Raw genomic sequence first — 26,203 nt, 5'->3', positions numbered from 1 at the left:
TCATCGGAGTGTTAGAAACCCAAGCATCAATGTGAACCACAATTAGCTCCTGAGAGGGGTCAATTCACAGAAGGAAGTCATTTTTTGCAGGCAAGCCATAGACTTGGCAAGCGCCCCACACTAAACCTGCTGCTGTATATAACTCATGGGCCTGCGAGACTGCAGATTAACATAGATAAAGAGCAGAGTGTCAGACAGGACATACTGTACTTGGAGAAGCCAGAGAGGTTATAAATCTCTAGATTATTTTCAAAGTGTTCTAAGACAGAGAATTCTGCTGCTGGGGAGGCAAAGATTTCACTAAAAAATAACTAATGATTATTAAGTGATTGTAAAGTGAAGTCACTGGATTAGCGATGGCAGCCTAAATATTTTTCTCAGTACATGTCTCCTTTAATGCTACTATATATAATTCCTCATTCAAGGCATACATTTCATTTCAAAGACAGATGGCCTACATAAAATGATGTATACTCATTGGTCACAGTGAAATATTCTTTATCAAATAAATTACTGTTTTACAAGGTGCTGGATTTTTCACTTCTTTTTCAAAGCTTCAATCGCCACCTGGTGGACAAAAGACTAAATTGCACATGCGAAATTCTGTGTGCAGAGCATCATTCATTAAATTTACATCAGCTTATCGCTCTCAGGGCTCATGTACATGGGCTTCCTTTTGACTTTATTCTGAGTTCTTTCTTGACTGTATCTGAGTTGCTATGCACTTACACTGACTTGTGTATGGAATAATCTATGTTCAGATGCAAATGTCTGGCAAACAAAGCTCTTTCTTTTCAGCAATATTGTTATCCTAGGCAATTTTTAGCCAGACCAGGGTCACTTGGGGGGGGGGCGCAAACAAACGAAAAATAAAAAACAATTGCAGCCTCACTGTGCCCATCAATTTTAACCACTGTGCCCATCAATTTTAACCACTGTGCCCATCAAATGCAGCCACTGTGCCCATCAAATGCAGCCATTGTGCCCATCAAATGCAGCCACTGTGCCATCAATTGTCACCACTGTGCCATTAATTGTCGCCACTGTGCCATCAAATGCAGCCACTTTGCCATGCCATCAAACGCAGCTACTGTGCCATCATTTATCGCCACTGTGCCCATCAATTGCCACCACTGTGCCATGCCATCAAACGCAGCCACTGTGCCATCAATTGTCGCCACTGTGCCCATCAATTGCCACCACTGTGCCATGCCATCAAACGCAGCCACTGTGCCATCAATTGTCGCCACTGTGCCATCAATTGTAACCACTCGATGAAGCTTCAGCTGGCTCTGATAGGCACTTCCACAGCCAACCAGCTGCCGTTATTCAGATGACCGGCGCTCGCCAGGGGGCCGGCCATCTGAATAGTCGGCGGCAGCGGCAACAATACATAGATTCATGCAATGCATGAATCTATGTATTGAGTCAGTGGCAATGCGAGAGCCAGAGGAGGCGGCGCTCCGGCGCCCTCTATACACACACCGCCACTGAGTGTAATTCTGCTACTGAGGGAGTATCGTTTTCCACAATATATTTTCTCAGTTGCAGAAAAATATATAAACCTCAGTTGGACTCATGAATTTTTTTTATATATAAAATGCAACCTAGGCTAAGAAAATATGCATGCTGCCAATGCTGACTTCTGATTCTAATGATGCTAACTTCCAGACTGCCATACTTAACCATCTGACCTCCAGATTTTCTTGAGGACTAGACCTGGAACGAGTATTCAGGAATTTAAACTTTGTAATCAGCATGCTTGTTCTGGGACACCTTAACCTATACATGCTGCCCCCCAATAGCTGCTGTATTTACCTCTGTGGCTGCTGAGCTGTCAGCAACCCTACAGCCGCTCCAGCGCTTCAGAGATTTGAAATCCCTGCTGTTCACCCTCTTCTCTATCTCACTTTTAGGATGGACCAGATGGATTCTGATTGGTCAGTGCCATCAATGTGACAATGGTGTTCCCTGAAATAAGTACCGCAAGCAGTACTTTTCTCCAGAGCAGCACAGTGTGAGGCAATCCACTGCCTCGCACCACATGGCAGCCATTAGAACCTAATGAACTATCACTAAGTAACATTTCAAAAAAGTTTGTTTTAATAAAAAAATTAAAAAATATGAGTGAACAATGCAAATAACTCGGATCAGCACAGTGGCATTCCTGTCATCCCACCACATGCAGTGGCTGGTGTGAATGTACTCTCAAGGGTAGGGATCAACAGATTATCGGTAAGGCCCATTATTGCAGGCCAATATCAGCATCGGTCGCTAACTAGATCGATATTACTGATTATTGCTTCAAGGGGGTTTCCCGGTGCAGACATCACCACGCTACCGCTTTTTAGAGCGGACGGTCGCCTTTATTGTAATAACAACGAATGTGGCTCAGCAGCTGCTCGGCTGTAATTACAAACAGGAAGGCTCAGGAGGCCCTAGCAACCGGCTGGCAAGTCCGCCGCCTGTCCGAAGACCTGAACAAACCTGGAAGCGATGTCATGACATCACTTCCTGGATTATTGGCATCTTAAAGGCGCCAGTTTAAAAATTATAAAAAGTATTCAAAAACCAAGATCTTGACGTTTTGAATACTTTTAAGTGCAGAGAAGGGGTTTGGGGACCCCTGATTCCTCCATAAAGAGTACCTGTCACCGACTATTATGTCCCAAGGGATGTTTACATCGCTTTTGTGCCACTTTTCGGTCGCTAGCGGGGCACTTTTTACAAAAAGGTAAAAAGTCATGTTTTGCGGTGCTTTCAAATAGATTTTAAGGTATTTTGAAAGAGCTGCCCATTCATTCCAATTGGCAGGGTGTCTTGGAAGCACTAAATACAGCGCTCCTAACCCATCCCAAGGATGCTGCCTGCAGGACTTTTCGGAACGTACTGCAAGCGCACCGTCCGAGTGTGAAGACATACTGGAATGAATAGGAGGCGGTTTTCAGGCGCTTTGCAGAGGCTTTTTCTAGTGCTAAAGCACCTGAAAACCACCTCAGTGTGAAAAGGGTCTAAGGATGGGTTCACACTGGTGCGATGTTAGACATTGCATGTGATTCACACCGCGTTGCTGTGCAGATCATATGCGATGTCTGTGCGATGCGAATTTGGCAATACAGATTGTATGATTGAGTTTGCATCACATTCACACCAAAATGGTGCAGGACCCTTTTTTTGGTCTGCACTGGAATCGGCTGAATTGGCTGGCTTCTATGCATCTGTGCATTTTTTTGTGCTTTTTGCATTTTGCAGATTTGCAAAAAGCACAAAAAATACATCGGTTCATCCGATGAAAACGGACCGATGGATTTTTTCATCAGATATCCGATGAAGCTGACTTTCATCAGTCGTGCCTACACACCATCAGTCAAAAATCCGACCGTGCCAAAACGCGGTGACGTAAAACACAACGACGTGCTGAGAAAAATTAAGTTCAATGCTTCCAAGCATGCGTCGACTTGATTCTGAGCATGTGTGGATTTTTAACCGATGGACGTGCCCACACACGATCGTTTTTTTCTATCACTTAGTTAACCATCAGATAATTTTAAAACAAGTTCCTAGTTTTTTAACCGATGGATAAAAAAAACGATGGGGCCCACACACGATCGGTTAGTCTGATGAAAACAGTCCATCAGACCGTTTTCATCAGACAAACCGATCGTGTGTACGCTGCATCAGGCTTACACCCTTCCCTGCTGTCTCTCTTGAGCCTCAATGTTAGCCAGTGACTTTAAATATTACTTTAAAAAAACAATAAGGAGGCCCAGTATGTGAGAGAGGCCATGCTCAATGCTTACAGGAAAGCTGAGATTTGCATAATACTTCAGCTGTCTACACCTCAAGATCTCCTAATCATTTTCACATGCTGTTTTTGCTGTTTAAACTATTCTAATGCTTTTTTTCCACTATGTGCTTAGTTTTGTAACAGGTTTACATTGCAAATTTAGGCCAAATATAACTTTATACAGCCTAATGCCACGTACACACGATCCGAAAATTGGACAACAGATCGTCCGACTTTTTTCGTTTACTGGACGTAGTAAAAATTTAATAGGTTACTAAAGTCACGAAAATTCTCGTAAGACAGAAAAAAAATCGGAAGTGATGTCATGTGTTGTAATGTATTTGTGTTGAATTTTCGGACGACAACTGTACTGACTAAACGAAAATTGTACGATCTGGTATCGTACGAGGAAAATTTTCGTGCACGTCCGATAAAATAATATCGGATGAACGGTCATGATCGGCTCACGGAAACCCTGTACTAACGATCCGATTATCGTACGATTCTTCCTCGGACGACATTTTTCATCAACAATATTCGGATCGTGTGTACAGGCCATAAGGAACAGTCAGTGTCTGTAATTTAGATTCTCAGGCTCTCAGGTGACCTCAGGCACTATGGGGTTGATTCACTAAAACTGGAGAGTGCAAAATCTGGTGCAGCTGTGCACAGAAACCAGTCAGCTTCAGCCCATGTTCACATTGTGCCGATTTGACATGACATGTCAAAGTGCATGCAAAATCGGAGCCTACTGCCGGCAACGGCATTGTGCGAATCGGTGCACCGCCAACTTTGCTGCGCCGCACTGATTCCCAAAAGTAGTTTCTGCACTACTTTTTGGCGACTTCGGGGGCGAATTCGATAGACATCTGTGCATGAACCCGCACAGATGTCTGTCAAATTGCCCCTGAAGTTGGACTGAAATGCCGGTTTGAAATTGTGCAAGTTCAGCTGAATTCACACGATTTCAAACCTGATTTACTAAACTGGAGCAACTGCTCCTGCAGAGTGCAAGTGCTCAGTCTATTTGCCTTTAGTAAATGAACCCCATATTGTGAACGTGGGCTCCATGTTTTCTTGTCAAAGCCTAATTGAACAAGCTGAAGTTAGAAGCTGATTGGCTACTATGCACAGCTGCACCAGATTGTGCACTCTCTAGTTTTAGTAAATCGACTCCTTTGTCATCAAGTAATGCTATATATAATAAATTAAAGGAGTTCTCTGACCTAAAACTTTTAACCCCCGCTGTGCCCGGGCTGTAAAACTATACAAAATAAACTTTCACTTACCTGCCTACGATCCCCCGTTGTTCCGATATCGCCGTCCCGTTCTCCGGTCCCGGTCTCTTCCACTTCCTGCGGGTCGGTGACTCACAGTGCGCTCAGCCTATCAGCGGCCGCGACGGGACATTGCTGCGGCCGCTGATAGGCTGAGCGCACTGTGAGTCACCGACCCGCAGGAAGTGGAAGAGACCGGGACCGGAGAACGGGACGGCGATATCGGAACAACGGGGGATCGTAGGCAGGTAAGTGAAAGTTTATTTTGTATAGTTTTACAGCCCGGGCACAGCGGGGGTTAAAAGTTTTAGGTCAGAGAACTCCTTTAAAGCAAACACATCTATTTGGGAGATCCTACATTTCTCGCATTCAGCACAAATAGTCAATGGAGAGGTGCTTTACTAATGCTTTACCACTAGTTGGCTACTTCTGCTCTGCAAACACCCCACAAGTAAGGCCATCAGGGGAAGGAAATGTTCTTTAAAACCATTTAGTTAAATGGCTGTTTCTTTTGGCAATTTATAAGCAATAAACCTTAATCAGGATTCCCCGCAACGGACAGACGGCAGAGTTTTTTCTACATAAAATAGAGACCGGAGGCTCAAAATACCTTCTTTATGCAGCTGAAAGACTGCAACTGTGATAATGTGGCAAGGATTGGCTGCTCTGTTTTGTCTTGGCAGAAAGCCCTTGCAGATTTCAACAGACTTGATAGTTATAGCAGTATTGGGTATAAGTGGTGGATTGTTGTCAAGCTAATATCATGCGCAAAGGGTTGCCTGTGGATTTAGCTATGTCAACTCAGCAGGTCCTGAGTGAGAGCCGGCAGCTGTATGGATAGCATCATTCTTACAAAGTAAAATCCACAGGAGGGCAGCACTGTCAATGGTGTCTAATCTTGTGAAGTGTTAGAGATTCCTATTAAAGCATGATAGGCAGGAAGGGAGAGAGCAGATACTAGTCCTGTACCTAATCCTATGTATAGGCTTATTGTGAGTCATGGCTATAATAATTACAATCTTATACAAGATCTCACAAAAAGATAATTTAACTTACACTGACTATTTACTGTACCACCTAATTCCATCTCTATCTATTATCAACTGCATAAAAACTATATTAAATAGAACCAGTCCCAAATGGGTAGTTGTAGAAAGCAGATTTTTTAAACGAATGCTACTTTCACAATGAAAGCGCCGGGCGTTAGTGGTAAAGTACCACTAAAATGAGCGGCGCTTTACTGCTAATGGCCGGTGCTTTCAGTTTACCGCTGTTATGCGCTGCTTTTCAGCAGCTAGCAGGGAGCTTTTAACGCCAAAGGGTGGGGTTAAAAACTCCCTTGTCACGGCGCTTACAAAACACTTTTCAGGTGCTTCGAAAGCCCTACCTAGTCACTGCAATGGGCACGGGCGTTTTGGGAGCGCTGTATACAGCGCTCCCAAACCGCCCCAAAGATGCTGCTTGCAGGACTTTTTCTAATGTTCCCCAAGCGCACCGCCCCACTGTGAAAGCACCCATTGCAGAGAAAGGGAGGCAGTTTTCAGGCACTTAAGAGGCGCTATTTCTAGAACTAAAATGCCTGGAAACTGCCTCAGTGTGAAAGGGGTCTGAGGCCTCGTACACACGACCGAGTTTCTCGGCAAAAACCAGCAAGAAACCTGCTGGGATTTTTTTTTTTTGCTGAGGAAACCGGTCGTGTGTATATTTTTCGACGAGGAAACTGTCGAGGATCCCGTCGAGCCAAAAAGAGAGCATGTCTTCTTTTTCCTCGACGGGAATGGAGAAACTTGCCTTGTCGAGTTCCTCGACAGCCTAACAAGGAACTCGACGAGGAAAACGATGTGTTTCGCCCGTCGAGTTCCTCGGTCGTGTGTACGAGGCTTAAGGCCTGATTCACACCTGGGTAGTTTGCATATTGCAGGTGCATTTTGCGTTAATTCAATACACATCTTTAAACCATTAAAGTCTATGGAAGCAAAAACCAGAAAGAAAAACCCTGGCCCTTTCCATAAAATGCACAGATGTGAACTACATTCATAGAAAACTATGTTAAATGGACTGTAGTGTGTTTCTGTAAAATTGAAAACGCACTAAAAAATGCATAGGTGTGAACCAGGCCTAAGTAGCATTTTCTCTGTATTGGACAAGCGTCAGGGCTTTGCTAGGTTTTCATGTCAGCTGAACTCACTACCCATGAAGACTCAAAACTGCCATATAACAAAGCTAATGTCAGGATTACAGGAACAAAAGGCTTTGGTAATTGGCTCCTCCAATAAACTGGACAGAGAGTCTGTAATTGAGGGGGGAAATTAAGCTTCTAGTGCAGGTGGATGGCAAACCCTGGGGTAAATCTGTTATAATGTGCAGACTTACCTCTGAGTTTTCCCTCCTGTGATTCCTATGTAAGCCTAGCATGTAGCTTATCTTCTTTGGGCTTTGAAGTCTGCTATAGGTCGACCTTGGTTCAAACCTAGCAGGTGGCAAAATTTGTGGGCCTAGTTCTGAGTTCCCCTTGCTTCTTCCGTTCTCTTCCCAGGCTTCTCTGGAGGCACACTCCCAAAGAGCCTGACATGAAGGACTTTGTAGTCACTAATTATGGTTTATGAATCTTTGCCATCTGTGTTAAATAGTCATTATTACCAGCTTGGCAGTATTCAAACACTGGTAACCTGATAAGCAATGCCACTTGAATATGCCAAGGATACGCAGAAATGCGGCCTCATGGAAGTGTGTCTTTATTCGTGGGGCCACATATATGCGCTGCTGTGTTTGTCCTGACAGCACACTGCACAGCGTGCTCCAAGCACAATAACTGAGCTGTCACAGAAAGCTACAGGTCTCAATACTAACAACCGGGAACCCGGAGGACTGGTTCTCAATCACCTGATCACTCTGATAGCCTGTGATCAGTGATCAGTCATTGTATTGCCCGTCCCGTTTTTTTTTACCTTTTGAATGGAGAAAAATCTACATTGTATTATCTACTAAATACATTATATAATACATTGTATCTTTTTTCTCCTTGCCAAAGGAGAAATTTGTAAACAAAAAAGTTGTGTAAAAAAAAACCCCACCCGTGAAAAATTAAAAGTCAGTAAAGTTTTTAGCAGTGCTTTACCGTCGTTTTTGGCCTCTAGAGGGGCGCTTTTAACTGCTAGCGCCCGAAAAATGGTTTGATTTCAATGGGCAGGGGCGCTTTAAAGCGCTGCAAAGAAGCTGCTGGCAGGACTTTCTTTGACACCCTGCCAGCGCAGCGCCCCAATGTGAAAGCACTCAGGCTTTCACACTGGGATTGCAACTGAGGCTTTTTTCAGGCGCTATTTTTAGCGCTAAAGTGCCTGAAAAACGCCTCCCGTGTGAAAGGGGTCTTAATATATGGACACTTACATGTCCAAGGAGCCCACGATGTCAGCACCCCAGCTGATCTTCGAATTAGCTGTTGGGTGCAGCCGCTGCCTTTCCTGTTAAGGGAACCCGGCCTTTCAGCTTCACAGCCAGTTCCTTACTGCGCATGCGCGAAGCGCACTGTGCTTTCTAATTGGTATGGCGGCAGAGGAAGGAGCCAATCTTCCAAGAGAAAAACAGCTACCCATTCCCCCCTGAAATGTGGCACCAGAGGGGGGGGGGGCGGATTAACGGAAGTTCCACATTTGAGTGAAATTCCGCTTTAAGTTTTTTTTTTACCTTCTTCGTGAAGGGTTTAAATCCAGACTCCTCTTTGAACCCTGCAGATGCCCAGTCTTCTCTATGGCATAATGTATGAAGTCTCTTTGTGGAGCATATACACTGCCCACCTTTCTTTCTAGTATCCTAGGGGAAAAACTGCTAACTGTAGAAGGTAATCCTAATAGGTAATTCCTCTCACCCAAACCCCCCAATGTAAATTGCACCACGAGAAGTCCTTCTAAACTAAGCAGAATAATTTATAGATTCTATGAACGAAGTTTAAAAAGAACTGATGATAATATCTGACATTTCTGGAGAAAGGGAAAATATTGCTAGGCTATGCTGTTCTATTGCAGTTGCAGATTAGTCATTTGTCTCAGTACTTTGCAACTAATTTGGCATTTTCCAGAAAACCCTAAAAGCAATGTTATGCATTAATAGGGGGGAATGGAGATGGCCCTTGAGGCTGGAACTGACAGCTGTCTCTCCTTACTCACTTTTTAAACATCTACAAGCATTGTTCACTGCAAAGCTGAAACTTGCCATACATTAATCATTCCATTATTCTCATTTTCACTTACTGTACCACCTAACCTGTGAATTCCTGGAATTCAAGACTGTAAGATCTAGAAGGACCTTTATATTACATACTGAGCTGTTTTAAAACTGTTCCACATACTGTACAGCAAGCAGTCTTGCTTAATTTTCCTAATACATTGATGATCAAAGACAATACATACACTATCAATCTTATTCTGTTTCAGTGACGCGAGGGGGGAAAAAAGCATACATCACAACTACATAGAATGTTGCAAAATAATGAACTGGACTTACTGTTTGATGTTTCAATGCAAATATGCTGCCTGCAAAAAGGACACATTTGTGTCTTAGCTACTAAATAGATGAACCATAATTATTATAGATAGGAATACAGAAACTACAAGACCCAGCATCCAAATTCGCACTTTTGAACAGTTCAGTTTGAACCCAGCTTAACAGAAGTTGATCTCTGCTGTTGGAATACGTTTTCCCCTATTTTTTTCATCCACCTCTTTTGTGTCGATGGAGGATTTTTTCTATTTTCATTCAATCCACTGCCTGATCGAAAAAAGAACAAGGCATCTATGACCAGCCTTAATAGGATCTCTGTCTATCTAACTGTACACCCCAATCACGGTGCCTCTCCATTAGCCACTGTAAAATACAGAATTCAACAGGGCAGCATGATAGTACTGAAGTCTTGTGTTTGAATGCTAATAAGGCTGCCTGCATGGAGTTTAGAATGTTTTTTCTCATTTCTGCTCAGGCTTTATTCTCACACACAAGAACAAATATATGTATACAGTATTGCCAAGAAAAATGTATAGCAACAATAAGACAAATATTCAGATAAATGCCATGCAGCACTAAGCACACAAACACAGCTCAAATTATTTTTCTTTCAATTAATTTCTCAGTAGCAAACCTCAGTCTTATTTATAAATGTACTTAAGCTTTAGTAAAATTCATGTGACTATTTTGGCTGACTCATTTTTCTTTCTCTTTAATTGCAGACTGACCCTGGAAATACTGAAAGTGATGATCTCAGCACTGGAGTCTGAATATCAAGAATGAACATGCCATTGATCAGGCTTCTTTTTTGATCTCCTGCCAGACTTCACGTGAAAGGCCTAGGAAAAATCATTATGTGAAGAACATGAGCAAAACAAAAGTGGCCAGTGTGCCAAGTGCCTCCCACCTCTTCTGAGTGGTACCATGACGGGAGAGACAAAGCATATGTATGCCATCAATGCTAAAACACCCAGCTCCAAGGAAAATGACACTAACTTTGAACAGTTCAGCAAGAAGGATGCTAGGAGTGACCTGAGCAGGGTGTCAGACAACTCAGAAGGTGCCTTAATTACTGACAAAGCATCTCAATTGAATGGTAGGGAAAGAGATACCTGTAGCCAGCGGGAGGCTGTAATAAGGCCTCAACAAGCAGGTAAAATAGACTTTAAATCTCTTCAAAACAGGCCAAAGTATTCTAGTGATACCACATGGACTAATGGCAAAAGTAGCCCACTGTCTCCCACAGGAAAGAGTAGAGGAAAAGACAAAAATAAAAGGTCATTAAAGGGAGAACGTAGCCAGCTCTACAGACTCAGCCTTAACAGTGCAAGGTCCAACCCTACCATTGGGATTGCTTATCCTCAGCAGAAGGTGACACCGCCAAAAAAAATAGAAGTAAGTCATGGACCAATCTCTGGAAGTTATCGTTTTCATGTCCCAAGTCTTCCAGAGAGGGAGGCAGAACTCCATCAAGAGGACCTAAACTTCGGTCGTTCTCTTCCAGAGCCAAGTCCTAATCTGACCTCCACAAACTATACCTCACAAACTGCTCCAGCCAACAGAACTCACCACGGCCTAAAGCTTCAGCCGGGCAATCTTCATGACCAATCCAGCTCCAATGGACAATTACATTACTTAGAGTTTCAACCAAGTGAAAACAAGTGGCATCCCTCTGAAAAACTCTATCCAGGGACCAGTGGGTATCCCATTCCAAACCAAAAGCTATGTCCCTATCCAGAGAGCAACAAATCTGATTCACATGGCTTTGGACCGCTGCCATTTCAATATCCATTTCAGCCATTACAGGAGCCACATGGGAATACATTTTGCAATAATGGGAACAGTCAAGACTTTGTTGATGTCTCTCTGGCTGCCTCCCAGGTAGAACACAATTCTTTCTCCTTCCAATCCTCCTCAAGAGAAGGACCAGAGGATCTACAGGGCAATGGATCCTATAATACTGTTTTGCCGGACAGCCGTACTTATGGTTTACCTTCCCAGCAATCTCCATTCCTCCATAAACAGCAGGGGGGTCAGCATCCGCCCACACCCCCATGCTACACAGGAAGGAACGAACACTCGGCTGAACACAATGGTGCTATTTCTTCATCTGGTGCTATAACTCCCTCTGGTGCTATAGATCAAACTCAAAGCACTTTTCAAGAAAAACAAACCGTTTTTAATTCTAGTGAATTTAGTTTACATAATAACAGTGTGCCAGCATTGATCAGTAAAAGGCAACAGCCAGCTAAAGACTTTGTACACAGTCAAAGACTCCTAACTCCAGGCAATACCCTACGAAGGAATATACCACAGACTTCTTTGAACAAAGTGCACTTCCCCAATAAGCCCTATAACAATGTAAACACAGGATCTGTGCCTTTTGATAAAAACCTTTCCAGAATACCTCAGACTTGGGATACAGGTAGCAACAGTTTCCCAACTCTGGACCAAAACTCTTTATCTTACCCAAATTCTTCTGGAAACCCAATGCCCTATCAATGCCAGCCAACTGACCCTAGACAGGCACTGAAAAATCCAAGGATGCCTTGGCAGCAAGTTCACCTTACTTCACCCACAGCAAACCAAAATCATATTGAGCTACCCAGGCACAACGGGAACTCAAAACTCCCATACAATCTTGGTAATTCAGACTGGCAAAACAGCACTATGATGCCAAAGATTTTACCAGGATATCATGCAAAAAAACACATTGTGGTTGATGGGAGTTCCACTCAAAGGTCTGAAATGAGCATGCAAAGCTACAGCTCATCCAATGATATGTTGTACGACAGTGTGAAGGATACAAACTCTCAAATAAGTGATTCAAGAACTAATAGCATTTTGTATGGCATGAGCCAACCAATTCCACAAACACGGAATAATTCCAACCAGTCAGTACCACTGTCGGGTAAGACTTTTGCAGCTGAATCTCCCTGTGAATCTCCACTTCCTTCCCCAGTCACTAACCCTGTGACTGGAAGCACATGCTCTTCTCTTTCACCTATGTCCAATAGTCCTGTGAATCCAAGCTCAGAGGAGAGCCAAGTGCCACCCACTCTGACATCGTCTCCATACTTTCATCAGCCGTGTCATCAAACAGATAAATCTTTTCATCCAAATGATCCACTTAACTCTGGCTCCTTTCTGTATCACAAAGTAGAACTTACAAAACATTTCCCATTCTTATTGGATTCTTCAAAAGATGAACAAACTTTTAAAAACCTACAAGAGATCCAATACCAAAAATTAGCCAGTGAACCAAGTAAAGGATGCCTTGAGAGCTTTGAAAGTGAACCCCCACCTCCCTATTCCTCCCACCACTTCCTTGCAAGCTCTCTTAGCAGTGCAAACTTGGATCAGCTTGATGTCCTTCTAACCTGCAAACAGTGTGACCAAAATTTTGGAAATCTGTCATCCTTTCTGGAGCACCGGCAGTATTGTAATTTAAATTCAACTCTCCAAAATGAGATGAAAGACACTCTGCATGGTGGAGACATAAGAAAATCTGCTGTTTCTCAAACAATACCAGGCTTGTCCCATCACAAAGGACAAATAGAATTTAATTCCCAGTTACTAGGTTTTCACAAAGATTATCTCCTTGACTGCGATGCAAAAGGAGAACCCAAAGAGGACCCTCTAAAAAACAGTACTTTCCACAATGGAGCAGCACATTTGCTGCCTATGACTGCTTGTGAGACATTGGAAATGGATGACGCAAAGCTTGATAGTCTAATCATAGAAGCATTGAATGGCCTTGAATTTCAAGTGGACAACCCTGAAATAGACAGCACTTTTATTGATGTTTTTGTGGATGATGACTTAGCCTCATCTAAAGCTACTGCATGTAGCCAGCCTCACAAGGATAAAGATTCTAAGGACACCAGAAAAAATGAAGTTACAGAGGAAAAGCATACTCACCATAACCAAGTATCATATGCCTATGAAGAAAATTCAGAAAATCTTGAAAAAGAGGCCTCCTACAACCACGGAACCTCAATAAAAATGAGAAATGTATCAAAATCTGCAGAGGTAGGAACTGCTCACCCATATTGTGTGGATAATGAAATAACAAATAGTAAACACGTTACAGATATGAGGTCTGAGGACAGGGATCAGCAGACAAGAGGGGACATTAAAACTTTTTTCACATCACGGGAAAAAAAGAAAATTTACTTTCACAAAAATAATTTTAAAGGTACAGAAGATAAAGTTATAAAACCCTTCGAATTTAAACAAGGAAAGAATGACCCAAAAGATTTATCCACTATGGACATCCCAAAGTCACGCAAGACAACTTTAAAGGATGGGAAAAAAAAGAAGTCTCACAACGGGACCTGGAGTAAAGAGCTCATACACAAAATTGTGCAACAGAAAAACAAACTTCACAAGTTGCATGTGAAGAGTAACAAAAATGTGCAATTTTCACTGGTGACAGAAAGACTTTTTCCACCAACCAAAAACCATCCCTTTGGTGAATACGACTACATTTCAGATTCTGATGAGGATGCTGCTGCTAATTTACTACCTAGTAAAATGCAACCAAATGGTAGACTGAAGTATAGCTTAAACCGGGATCTCCAAGGGAGAGGTGGAAGACATAAATTAAAAGAGCCCATTTGGCGCATGGGAGAGGCAACGAGATTCCAGCTGCAAAGTAAAGACTTGAGGTGTACAAATAAAGATAACTCAACCAGGATCCGAAGAAGAAGCAGCCAATCATCCAATAGCAGTGATCAAAGTACAAGTATATCAAGTGAAGCTGGCTCTAGCCCTAAAAGTACGGAAAGGACGGACTCTGAAAATGAACAAGAAACAGCACTGAGGTGTAAAACCTTCAACGCTAGAGGTCAGAACACCAACCTGGAAAGAAACCTTATCAAGCCTCTATACAGAGAAAATATATCAGATGGCCAACTTCACTCAACAGACTTTTCCAAAGGGACCAAAAGGTTTGGATCTGCCAAATTCCTACTTGCAAGTTCGAAGGTGTTTCCATCAACAATGAATATTGAGACACATTACCAAGAAAAGGACACATTACAGCAAAGCACAGATCCAACAGTGGATGATAACTCCAGCAAAATACCAGAAGCACTACATTTTGAAGAAAGTGGGCAGACAAAACTAAGCACTTACAAAGACACAATGGCAGCTAGCACCTTATCACAAAATAGTTATACATCCAACTTGATATTAGCCATAAATAATGTGCCTGAAGAATTGTCTACTTTTAATTCAGACGATACTGACTACCGGAAGAAGCAACTTAACTCTTCGTCCTCCATTCCCGAAATGCTTAACACTGAAAGTAATCCAACCTGCTCAGAAAATAATGTAAAAAACTTAAGCGAAGAACTTTGCTATGGTCATAAAGACTTTGCTTTACCCATTTCTTGTTTCAGTGGGGATTCAACAGTAAATATTTTACCTCAACAAAACCAAGAAGAGTTTGTAACGGAATGTGAACAGTTTCCAGGGGATAAACATGAGGACTTGCCTGGTTTATACACTAATAATATATTTGCTAAACCCCAAATGCCTGCTGCCATCAATGTTGAACAGATATATGCAAATCAAAGCAATGGCAACAATATCAACTCTTTTGAGCAAAAATGCCCAGATATACCCACTTATCCTCCTGATAAAGTTTCCTCAAGTTTTTCATTTGACGCTTCATCTATATTTGCTGAGCTGCCAATATCCGATTTTGAGTCCACCATGTACAATAACATAATGCCACAAAAGGACAATTACATGGAATTCAACCAACCTAGTAAATCAACCCCTTTTGAACATCCATTCACACAGTACTTGCCAGAGAAAAGTTGGGACCTCATTGAGGATGGTTCACCTGTATTATCAGCTAACATTACTCAATTTCAAGGCACTGACAATCAAGCTCCAGAGCATGTGCCTGTGCCATCTCAACAAATTTCTGAAGATCTGTCAAGGAATATTACGGATTACAGTGCATCATATATAAACACTGTTCAGTCAGAGGATGAGCTGGAAATTAAAAGGCTGGTTACAGAACTAGAAAATCAGCTTCAGACAAACAAAGCTCACAAAGAGGTACCTTCTCAATTACTGGCTGAACATCATATTACGCCTGAGCTCACAGACTCCTCTCTTCCATTTCCGGACATGGAGGTAAATCAAATTGAGAATAGCAGAAATAATTCTTATCTGAATGAGGATCATAACAATCTAAGTAATGTGAACAGTTTAGTGCCTCCTTCCAAAATAGACTGTAACATTCTTGACTCTCAACCACTTGTAAACGACAACACACCTGAAAATCTAAAAAGTCCCTGGGATTGTTCAGTTCAGTTTGATACTTTTAGTTCTAACATTGAATGTCACGAACAAACCAGATCACTGGCTTCCTTTGGTTCTCCAGAAGACAGCAACCAGTACCAATCAGCAGCTAGTGACATTTGCCTAACAGAAGAATTAAGGTCTCTTAACCATGGCTCCCCTTCAGCGATCTCAGGGGTTTACTTGCCCAGCCTCTCCAACCAAATGGAATGCCAAACTTTTTCCGACCATGAACTTCTACATGATACACTGGTCACAACGGAAACGCTGCATTCCAAATCCCAAGAAAATGATACTCCAGAAAAAGAAAGCCAACAGAATGACAATGAAAATCTAATAAATAAACTGCAGAAACTGGACGAGCAGTTTGATGATCCACCTGAGCTGGAGCACTTTCAAAGTATTTCTGACACTAAGTCTGAATTTGATCTGAAAGATGACAGTGCTCCTCATTTAAATATGACTGTAATGCCAGATCACAATGATAGCACCGCTGAACCGAATCTGTGTGATCCACTAATAAAGTTATCAATTCCATGGACTGCAAATAACACAGCACACAGCAATGACCATGTAATCCTGGATGACAAGGAAGCATCAGACAAACATGGATACAAGGACAATAAACAGTCTGTATTACTTGATATGCCAGTTTTAGTGAAAGAGGAGAGCACAATTCCCGAAAAGTCTACAGCAACTCAGGAAGCCACAGAGAATCCATTGCAGCAGCTCCAACTTTTTGTGGCAAGAACAGCCAAAAACAACGAGGAAGAGATGCTTATGCCATGTTTTCCAGTGATACTGACAGCTTCAATTACTGCAGAGAACAAGTCAGATGCTGAAACAGATGCTTCATATATTATAGAAAGTGAAGAACCTTTTACAGCAGAATCAAAGAATAATCAAGAAACGACAGAGATTAAAGGAGCAACACAGTTATCAGAATCAGGCATACAAACCTCCCAGAATGAAGAGGTCAACATGCTTGGGCACAAAGACACAATTTCTGGTATGCTTGCAGAACCCATAATCAACAAAGTGCCCTGTGAGGATGAACAGATAAATCATTTAGATAATGAATGTCCCAGCCTAGATGTAATTAACATTGGTGTACAGGGTGTGGGAAGACATAATGATAATCTTCTACCTGACAGCAGAGATGTTGTAAACTTGCAACAACGACAAGTGAAGGTTATTGAAGAACTTGATCATAAACTATCTTCATTTGTTATGAAAACCAAAATGGCAGACAGGTCCAATCACACATCTGATAAAGAAAAATATACATCTGATTCAATAATTACATCAAAGGTGCTTAGTCTTCAAGAAATTCCATGTGACCGACCTGATGTTAGATGTATGGCATCAGCTCCTTTAAATATTGATGTAGTTCAAATGTCCAAAGATGACAGCAACCAGGGATTGAATGGAGAGATCTCTGGTTTTGTATGTCCAAACAACCATATGCAAAACATACATATGCTTGAAGAAACAGAAATGTTTTTGGTAGATAACAACAAAACCCAAGAACACAGCTCAACACTAAGTAAAGGTAACTGTCATGTCTCGGACCTTGCTGACAAGTCTCCTCATTTCACCTTGCAGCCTAATATCAGTGATGTCCAGCCAAACAGCAGTGATGAATATGGAGCTCAACTTCATGGCCTTGGATTAACTTCAGAGCAATCATTGTTGAATTTTGACTTGCTCACAGTCGAATCAATTAAAGATACAATAGAACAGCAAAAACACCTGTACACCTCACAAAATGAGTTAAACCCAAATGACCCCTTATGTAGCACTGATCAAGTATTCCCCAGTGTAGCCATGAGTCCATCAGAACAATTACCTGAAAAAAGCTCAGTGGAAACTACGGGTTTGCAATTATTTCTCAGTGAAGAGGGAATTGTGACATCTACAGATGCTAGCCAAAAACAGTTGACAGCGAAAGACAGTATCACTGTGACACCAGTTGTTGAAGATGGTTTAAGTCCATGTTTTTGCTCTGAATTGATCTGCCCACACTATGAACATCAGAAAGTACAATCTGTTGCAGATATAATTCTGGAGTGTCAGTCAATGGCATCAGATGATACATATCCTCCAATTTATGCTGCAGAAAACCACCAAAATTTTCCAACACTCCATACTGAACTTTTTTCTGAAAGCATGCAAAACTCTGTAGAACAGTTGTTGTGCAATCACAATGAAGCACCCCCTAAAAATGACTGGAATAAATCACAAGACATTCCTATCATTGATCATGCATACCAAAGTGAAGACAAGAGCTCAACAGTTATGGTGTGCGATATAATGAATATATCTTCTCCAGAGTATGTAAATTTCAACTGTCATCAAGTAACAGAAAATACAGCTGGAAGTTCGCTTCCAGAAAAAAACAATGTATCAGAAACACAGAACAGTATATCCAATAATGAGTCTGAAAAAAAGGGTACCAATGATATGCATTCGATCATAGATGGTGTACTCCGAATCTTGGAAGGTGACAAGAGCAAAGAAATTTTGCAGAGAATTGGAATTACAACAAAGAGTAGCCCAATCAAAGAAAAAAAACTATCTGGAATATCACTAACATGTGATATATGTTTTATATCCTTCCGCTCTAAACCGGGTCTGACGAGACACAAAGCTGTTAAACATAACAACTCACTGATGTCATCCAAAGATTCCACAGGTAAAAAAACTCTTGGAGTGTTAAATAAAATGGGGAAGAGGAAATGCAATAGTGAAACCAAACAAAACCTGCAAACTGACACTACACCTCAGCAAAGAATCACCAAATTCCTAAACCAAAGCAACTCTTTTCAGCCAGATGAAGAATCGTCAAAAACCAAAGCAGACAAAAGTAATAATGGACTACCTGAGAATACATCTTGTATAGATATCACCTGCAAAAAGAAAATGAATGTCAAAGTCAAAAAAAGAAAAGTGAAGGCTCAAAATAATATGTGTGCAGATTCACAAGTTCCACCTGATGAGGTTTTAAACATCCTGAAAACAAACATTTTAAAGGCAATCGGACACTCAAACAGCTTCAACTCAACTGAAGACAAGACAGAATGGCAAGAGCCTTCAGATAAAAATATGCCAAGGGAGCAAAATGATTTGAAAGAAGTCAAGTTAAAAATGTGCACTATTAGTACAGATGATGATGAGAAGCTAGTAAGTGATGTGCTAGATATGGAAATGAACAGAGAAGCTTTAATTCAAGAACAAAAATGGACAGATAATATTAAGGGACACGTTGAACACATTATAAATGGCTGTGAAAGTGAACCCATAAATAACTTGCTGACAAATGGGCAGAATTTGATAAGTAGCACAGAGGGGCAGGTAAACACTCTAGAGCATTCCAACGTTAAAAATGATGTCCAAGGTTCCAATTTACCAAAGGAAACAGTGACAGATCTTCATAGCTTGTTTGACGATGATAACTCCTTTTCACAACTCTTTCCCAGAGATGATCACTTCATTAGAAGAAAGTGTACACGTGTATATGGAAAGAGAAGCAAAAGACAAACACCACCCTTTGAAACAGATTTTAGACAAGAAAAGGGTGAGCACTGCCACTCCTCACAAATCCACTACTCGTGTGATTATAGATCCATTCCTGGGGATTCTTCATCTTTGGGAATAAATTCTTCTGCCCAAACAGAGCATCTTGCACAATACAACCAGCCCTTTCTCCTAGAGGAAGGTATGAATGTAGATGAGAAAATTATGTCTTTTGTGCATCAGAGTAAACCAGAAACCATGAATGAACAATCTCTCGCCGAAAGACTTCCACTGGAACAAGACTCAGACATCTCAATGCATGCAAACATCTTCAAGTCACCAGAAGAATCCATTGATTTTTCTGAAGAGATTGGCTCAGAAATTAGAGAATCTGAAGTGGAGGAAAACCTTGACTGTAAAACAAATGATGAATCAGGACTTCCAGAATTTCCCACAATAGATATGAAGATGCTAAGTGCAAAGTTTGACATGAGAGAACTGTCTTTTTTCAGTGCATGTGGCGATGACTCTGACCAGTGCGATTCAGATGAAACAGATGTTACACACAAATCAGAAAGACGTAAGAGACATACAAAAAGTAAAACTGATGAAAAGAGGCAGTTGAAAAATCGCAACAATGTCAAAATTAAAAGCAAGGACAAACAGTACAAGTGTAAAGTCTGTTTTCAGTGGTTCTTGACTTTGGGCGAGCTGGACTTTCATAAGCTAACCCATAACCCTTCTCCTCCTCCCACCTGTTATATGTGTGTCCAGCGCAAGTTCAGTTCTCGAGAACAACTAAGGGATCATTTAAAAGAGAAGCATGCAAAAAACAAGGCAGGTCTCTGGATCTGTGGAATGTGCCTGAAAGAAATCTCTGACGTTTGGATGTACAATGAGCATCTGAGGGAACATGCCACTCAGTTTGCAAGGAAAGGCCAAGCTCAAAAATCAGTCATGGGGATTCCAGGGTGTTTTGGAGAAGAGAGCATGGTAAGAACATTTTTGAGCACCTTTATATATAGAACACCCACTAAGTCATCAAAAACCACAGAGATTGATGAAAAAAGCCCAGTGGCTAAAAGACAAGAACCACAAGAACCAAAAGAGCACAAGGAAGAAGATGAGGTAGTTATTGAGAAAGAATCAGAAAGCAGTGTTCAAGTGGTACCACCAGCTCCAAAGCTGCCCATCAACCCTCCACTGGACAGTTCTCACAAGAGCGATACAATACACAAAAATGCAAGTATGCATCCGCATTGCAAAGACCCATCAAGGGATTGTCATCACTGTGGAAAACAGTTCCCCAAACCATTCAAATTGCAAAGGCACCTTGTTGTTCACAGTTTGCAAAAAATCTTCTTGTGTCATCAATGTCCTAAATCTTACCAAGAAGTGCAGGAACTGAGAAGTCATCTTACTAATGAGCACCAACTTACAGATAAATCTGAAATAAAGCACACCACCCTCTATGCATGTGAACTCTGTGCAGATGTTATGCATGTGATCAAGAAATCTTTTATTTGTAGCACGTGCAACTACACGTTTTCTAAGAAAGAACAATATGATAGACACATGGAAAAGCACCTGATTGGTGGAAGCTTGACATTCAAATTTAGGGGGGTAACAAGGCCAACCACATCTGGAAAAGAGGTGAAAGAAAAAGTGAGAGATTCCCCAGAATACGAATGTATGCCACCATCTAAAAAGCCAAAGTTGTCAAATTATTCTGACGTTTCTACTGATGTGCCAGATGACGGTGAGCCCTCTCAGTACCCAATGCTATCACCTGGTGTGTTCTTTGATAATGAGTCAGAGAAAAACCCTGTAAATGAGAATTTGGTGAAAACAGAAGAGATGATACTGGAAGCTCCTGAGCTCCTTGCTGAAGGGAAGGAAGAACCAATCACATTTAATGCTGAGTTATGCCATTTGTCTCCTGTACCTTGTGAGTTGAATGTTTCTGAGAAAAGAGATGATAAAGTAGCCCGACAGATGCTCCCCATCCTAAATGATGACATAGCTTTCTCTTCTTCAATCTGTGCAGCAAAAAATGTTATCTTTTCAAAAAACAATGATCAAAACTCCAAAGTAACTGAGCCAGAGACAAAAAAGCAAGTAAAACAAAAAGGAGTGGTAGAAATGGAAGAACAAACAGATATTCAAACACTGCAAGTTAAAGTGGATGATTCTTCTAATTTGGTGTTGCAGGAACCAGCAGAACTGTTTACAATTAACAAAGTAATGCCATCACCTGGGGATACTTCTAAAGAGCCGAAAAGCTTACTACCTGAAGTCACAGAGGAACCCAAAGAACATACACAAAAGTCACTGTCACAAGATGTGGCCCAGCCCACTGTGGCAAATACCCCCAAAGACAGGTCACCTGTGACAGACACAAATGCCTTAGTAAAAGCTCAAAAGCTCACCAAAAAGAATAAGTCAGTCAACCAACTCAACAGCATATCGCCAACTCAAACCAATGTTTTAGCATCTAATGGTGATAATGTATTAAAATCTTCCACACCAAAATTCAAGGCTGCCTGCTCTCAAGACAGCAGCAATTGTACTTTGAAAGAGATGACATCCAGCCAGCAAAAGTTAACAAAAAAAGACCCAATTGTTATCTTATCCAAAAACAACACAGATTTTAAAACAGCTGACAAAACGTTAGCATCCACAGCTCCAAAAGTCCCCCTGAAGAAGTGCAAAGAACAAAAAATATCTGCACTTAAAACCAATGCAGGGTCACAAGAGAATTTAGATGGAGAGATAAAGAAAAAAAAGATCAAGCTGGCAATAACAGGAAAAAGTGAGTCTTCAGCTGTTGCAAAGAAAACAGACTGGGTTAACAGCCTATCCGATGCTAAGGATGAGGCTCCAAGTAATAGGGCCTACCACAGGCTCAACTCTGGAGGGGTCTCCGGTCAGTTTAAAAAGACTGTGTTAGATACACATAATCAAAAGAAACTAAATGCTGCATCAAGCAATGGAGAGTACAAAAGCAAAAGAACTCTTCTTACAAAAAGTCTACACACATATACCCCTAAAAGCTCTCCTCTGTCCATGAATGGCCCCCCTCACAAACAGAGGTTGGGGACAAATACAAAACCCACTGAGCCACCAAATTACAGGACAGCTGAATCACAGAACAATTTGCTAAGTCAACTTTTTGGGCAAAAAATAACTAGCTTTAAAATTCCTCTAAGAAGGGATATAACCGAATGACATGATACCTGTCCTTTGTGAAGAAAACTGACCAATCAAGGGGAAAAAAAACTGAATTACAAGGTTTATAAATATATACTTTTTTACTCTTTTGCATCCCCCATCTTCCCCATTAAGCTTTGCCAAACTTGCACTGCCACCCTTGTAAATAAGTTCCCTTTGTTCTGTAATCTACATTGATGCACCTGATATTATGCAAATGTTGCAATGTTTATATGTATTTTGATTTTACTGAAAAACTTTTTAATTGCTTTGGACAGACGATAGTCAAAAGCTTTTTTTTTTTTTTTTTCTACTGTTGTACATAATTTCTTACTTATTAACTTCTTTTAGCTGAAGAGTTAAGGTTGGATATTAAAAAATGAAACCCACGCTCTTCCAAAAAAATATATTTAAAAAAATCAGTTAAATGCTCTATATTTCATGCTGCCTTTTTGAACATATATTTAAAGATTCAGTTAAAGGGTCAGTCTACTACTTTGCTGGCCTCCCTTGCTGTAGTCTTGGGGGCTTCCGGCACAGATCTCCTGCCACAGTTCCTGGCCTTTTTCCCACCTAGCGTGCAGTTTTGGATGTTCCAGCCTTGGGTGTATTCTTTGTACTCTTTTTAAATTATTCACAACATGAAAAAAAAGAATGAAACATCTAAAAGAGAGAATGAAACCCCTGGTAATGGCCAACAACAGGTGTTTAGGCCTGGAAGTTCAAGGGCAAATATTATAACACTGGAGTCCCAGAGACATGATAAAATGTTAGGTGGGTTAACTCTTCAGTAACTACCAATGTCAGGTTTGTGTGGACAGACCGTTTTAACAAGAAATATTTATGGCGTTAAAGTACAACATGATTAATTATGACATGTAACTATTAAGTATCTTCTAGTTATCTGGTTACGATGACACACTCTAGTCAAAAGTTTAAAGTCAAATACATGTATGAATGGTTTGGGTCAGAATACAGGCATGAATAAAATGTTCAGTACTTTTGATGACTAGATTTTTGCATAAACATTTTTGACTGAAAAATGGGTACTAAAATACATATAAACTTTATAGTCAAGATTCTGGAGGTATGTTTTATGCAGTAATGAGACGGATTACAATTTCATAAAAAAAATAAAACATAAAATACTTATGATTATTCTACACCCGGGTTCATTTACCCTCTGGTCACTTCTATAACTGAGAGGCTAGAAAGGAGAGATTGTTCCACAGTATTCTGTTCTACAAATCCTTCACTAAATGCCATAACAAAGTGTTACGCTCTAGCAGAGGAACTCCAAAGGTACTATATTTGTTTAGGCTGGCCATACATTATACAATTGTATTATTCAATTTCATTTAGCTTTACCTTCAACGATGTACTGCAAGGGCCTGCCTGATGCATACAAACTGAAAGTGTTTAGGTTTGACCTCATATTATTAGGTTTTGGTAAATCCAAAGAAAATTGTATACTGTAACTGAATGGCCAGCCTTATTCTATAATACAGAGGACCGGGGATATCTCACCGTTAAAGTGAAGGAGAAAGAAGCCTGTTAGACCGGGTTCACATATGTACGGTCTGGTTTTGACAGAAAGATTTTAGCCGCCTCTTGTGCGACTTTGTTCAGCGGTTCAGGTGCAATTTAGGTGCTAACTGTCAATGTTTATGACAATGGAAATCACACCTGAACAATCCTCAATTTTTTTTTTTAAATGTGATGTGTCCAGCCGAACATATGTGAACCGGCTCCATTGAAAAGGCTGCAGGTTCACATGTCATGTGAATCTGATGTGGTTAAAAACGTATTCAATTCACATATATGTGAGTGTTCTACTTACAGTGTGAATAGAAACAAAAATTCCCTGATTTTTTTTAAAGAATAATCTTTTTTTAATACAGGTTTTTAATTTCTGTCTGTGAGCACCATTGTGGACACTTCACCTAAATTTCATTCCCTGTGATATGAGGGAAACAGCTGACATTGGCACAGGAAAATACTGACGGTATTACTAACCCAACAGTGGTTATCACCTTTCTCAATTGTTTTGAAAAAAAGAGTTTTTATTGCAGTCTGTGACCACACTGGAGATTTGCCATCACTTCCTGTCTCAACAAGAAATTAGGTGAAATTTTCCCAATAGGAACACAGACTACAAACAACTTGCCAGAGATTCTATCTCTTCCCCATTCTGTCCATTTTTTTTTTTTTTTAAACACTGTGATTGGGCTTTAATTGTCCCTACCAGAATTAATCATTTAGTTGAGTCTTTAATTTGTCCATCCTTATTTTTGGCATTCTTATGCACTTTTCTCAATGTTTTTAAGACTTGTGGAACATACATACTACTACACAAATCTGCTCTCAGCATTGAACAGGTTTGTATGTAGAAGACACAGTTCTGTGTCACATAAGTCAAATAGCCTATTCTGACTCATGTTACACGTACAGTAGGAAGGAGTTTGTCACTGGAACCTTCTCAGCTTATTGGTTTACAAATTTGAATACAGTTTAACAAATTACAAGTATCTGACCATAACCTTCATACAATGTTTTGCCTTATGTAAGCCATTTCTGTGACCACTGTAAACAAACATTATCAGTATTTTCTACCCTTTTTTACAAAATGTAACATAAACTTGTCTTTCCACCGCTGCTAGTGATCCTTTGTAGCATCTACAATGTGGCAGACTTTTGATTTAGCCTTGCCGATACATTGCAGGTGTCTCCCTGATTTTGAAGGACTTGGTGTGCTTTATCATAGTAACAAATGCTTGACAATCTTACTGTAACATGAATCCAGAACAATTAGCTTAACAATGAATTCCATGGTGCTATTTCTTCATAGTTCAAGTAATGTGAAAACTAACTGATGAAATGTTCATTGTCCAGTGCCGGAACAGTGTTAAAGAAAATCACTCTACCCTCTATCTGATTTATATATGCCTATATACAGATGTATCTTCTATATAGAGAGAAATACGAAAACTCAGGTGCAGTCACCCTGGTTGAGCTGAAAATTTCTAACAGACGTAAGCGTTCTAAGGCACTGATGTAGCTTGTGAGACCAGAGTACGCTTTCTGCACAGAATCCTGAGAAACATACACAGAACAAGGCTTTAATCTGTTAATATGTATCATTAAAGTGCATTGTATTGTATAAAATAAATATTCTACTTATTTGGTGCAATGAATAATTCAAAAGATTTTATTTTGATATTTTTGTCAAAAAAAAACAAAAAAAAAAACAAAAAAATAACAGAAAGAGCATAATGCATTTTTATATTGTTATTTTGTATGACTTAAATGCATCTTTATATTGTTGTTAAATAAAATATGAGATGAACAACATCATGGCATTTGTTACAAGTATATGGAATGTTAAATGACGACGAATACAAAACAAAATACACTTAAAGCCCAGGTTCACACTAATGCGGGTTAGAAATCACATAAATTCAGCTGAACTCGCACGACCGACTTCGGGGGCGATTTGACAGACATCTGTGCGGCTTCATGCACTGCCTATTCAAATCGGCCCTGAAGTCGCCAAAAGTAGTACAGAAACTAATTTTGGGAATCGTGCGGCGCCGCA

At 40.7% G+C, this 26,203-nt stretch overlaps 1 protein-coding gene across 1 annotated transcript in view; it reads left to right on the top strand.

Moving 5' to 3' along the window:
- Positions 1-25,959, top strand: part of ZNF469 (zinc finger protein 469) — a 123,901-nt gene extending 97,942 nt beyond the window's left edge. The window contains exon 3 of the mRNA XM_040329378.1: positions 10,284-25,959. Coding sequence (XP_040185312.1) covers positions 10,486-22,626 — 12,141 coding nt within the window. The 5' untranslated portion in view covers positions 10,284-10,485 and the 3' untranslated portion in view covers positions 22,627-25,959. The remainder of the gene's footprint in view (positions 1-10,283) is intronic.
- Positions 25,960-26,203: the final 244 nt, after the last annotated feature.

The sequence above is a fragment of the Rana temporaria genome, chromosome 11 (assembly GCF_905171775.1).
Source record: "Rana temporaria chromosome 11, aRanTem1.1, whole genome shotgun sequence".
In the NCBI taxonomy this organism is placed as follows: Eukaryota; Metazoa; Chordata; class Amphibia; order Anura; family Ranidae; genus Rana; species Rana temporaria.
The sequence above is the reverse complement of the archived record's forward strand: the minus strand, read 5'-3'. Positions and strand labels throughout refer to the sequence as shown.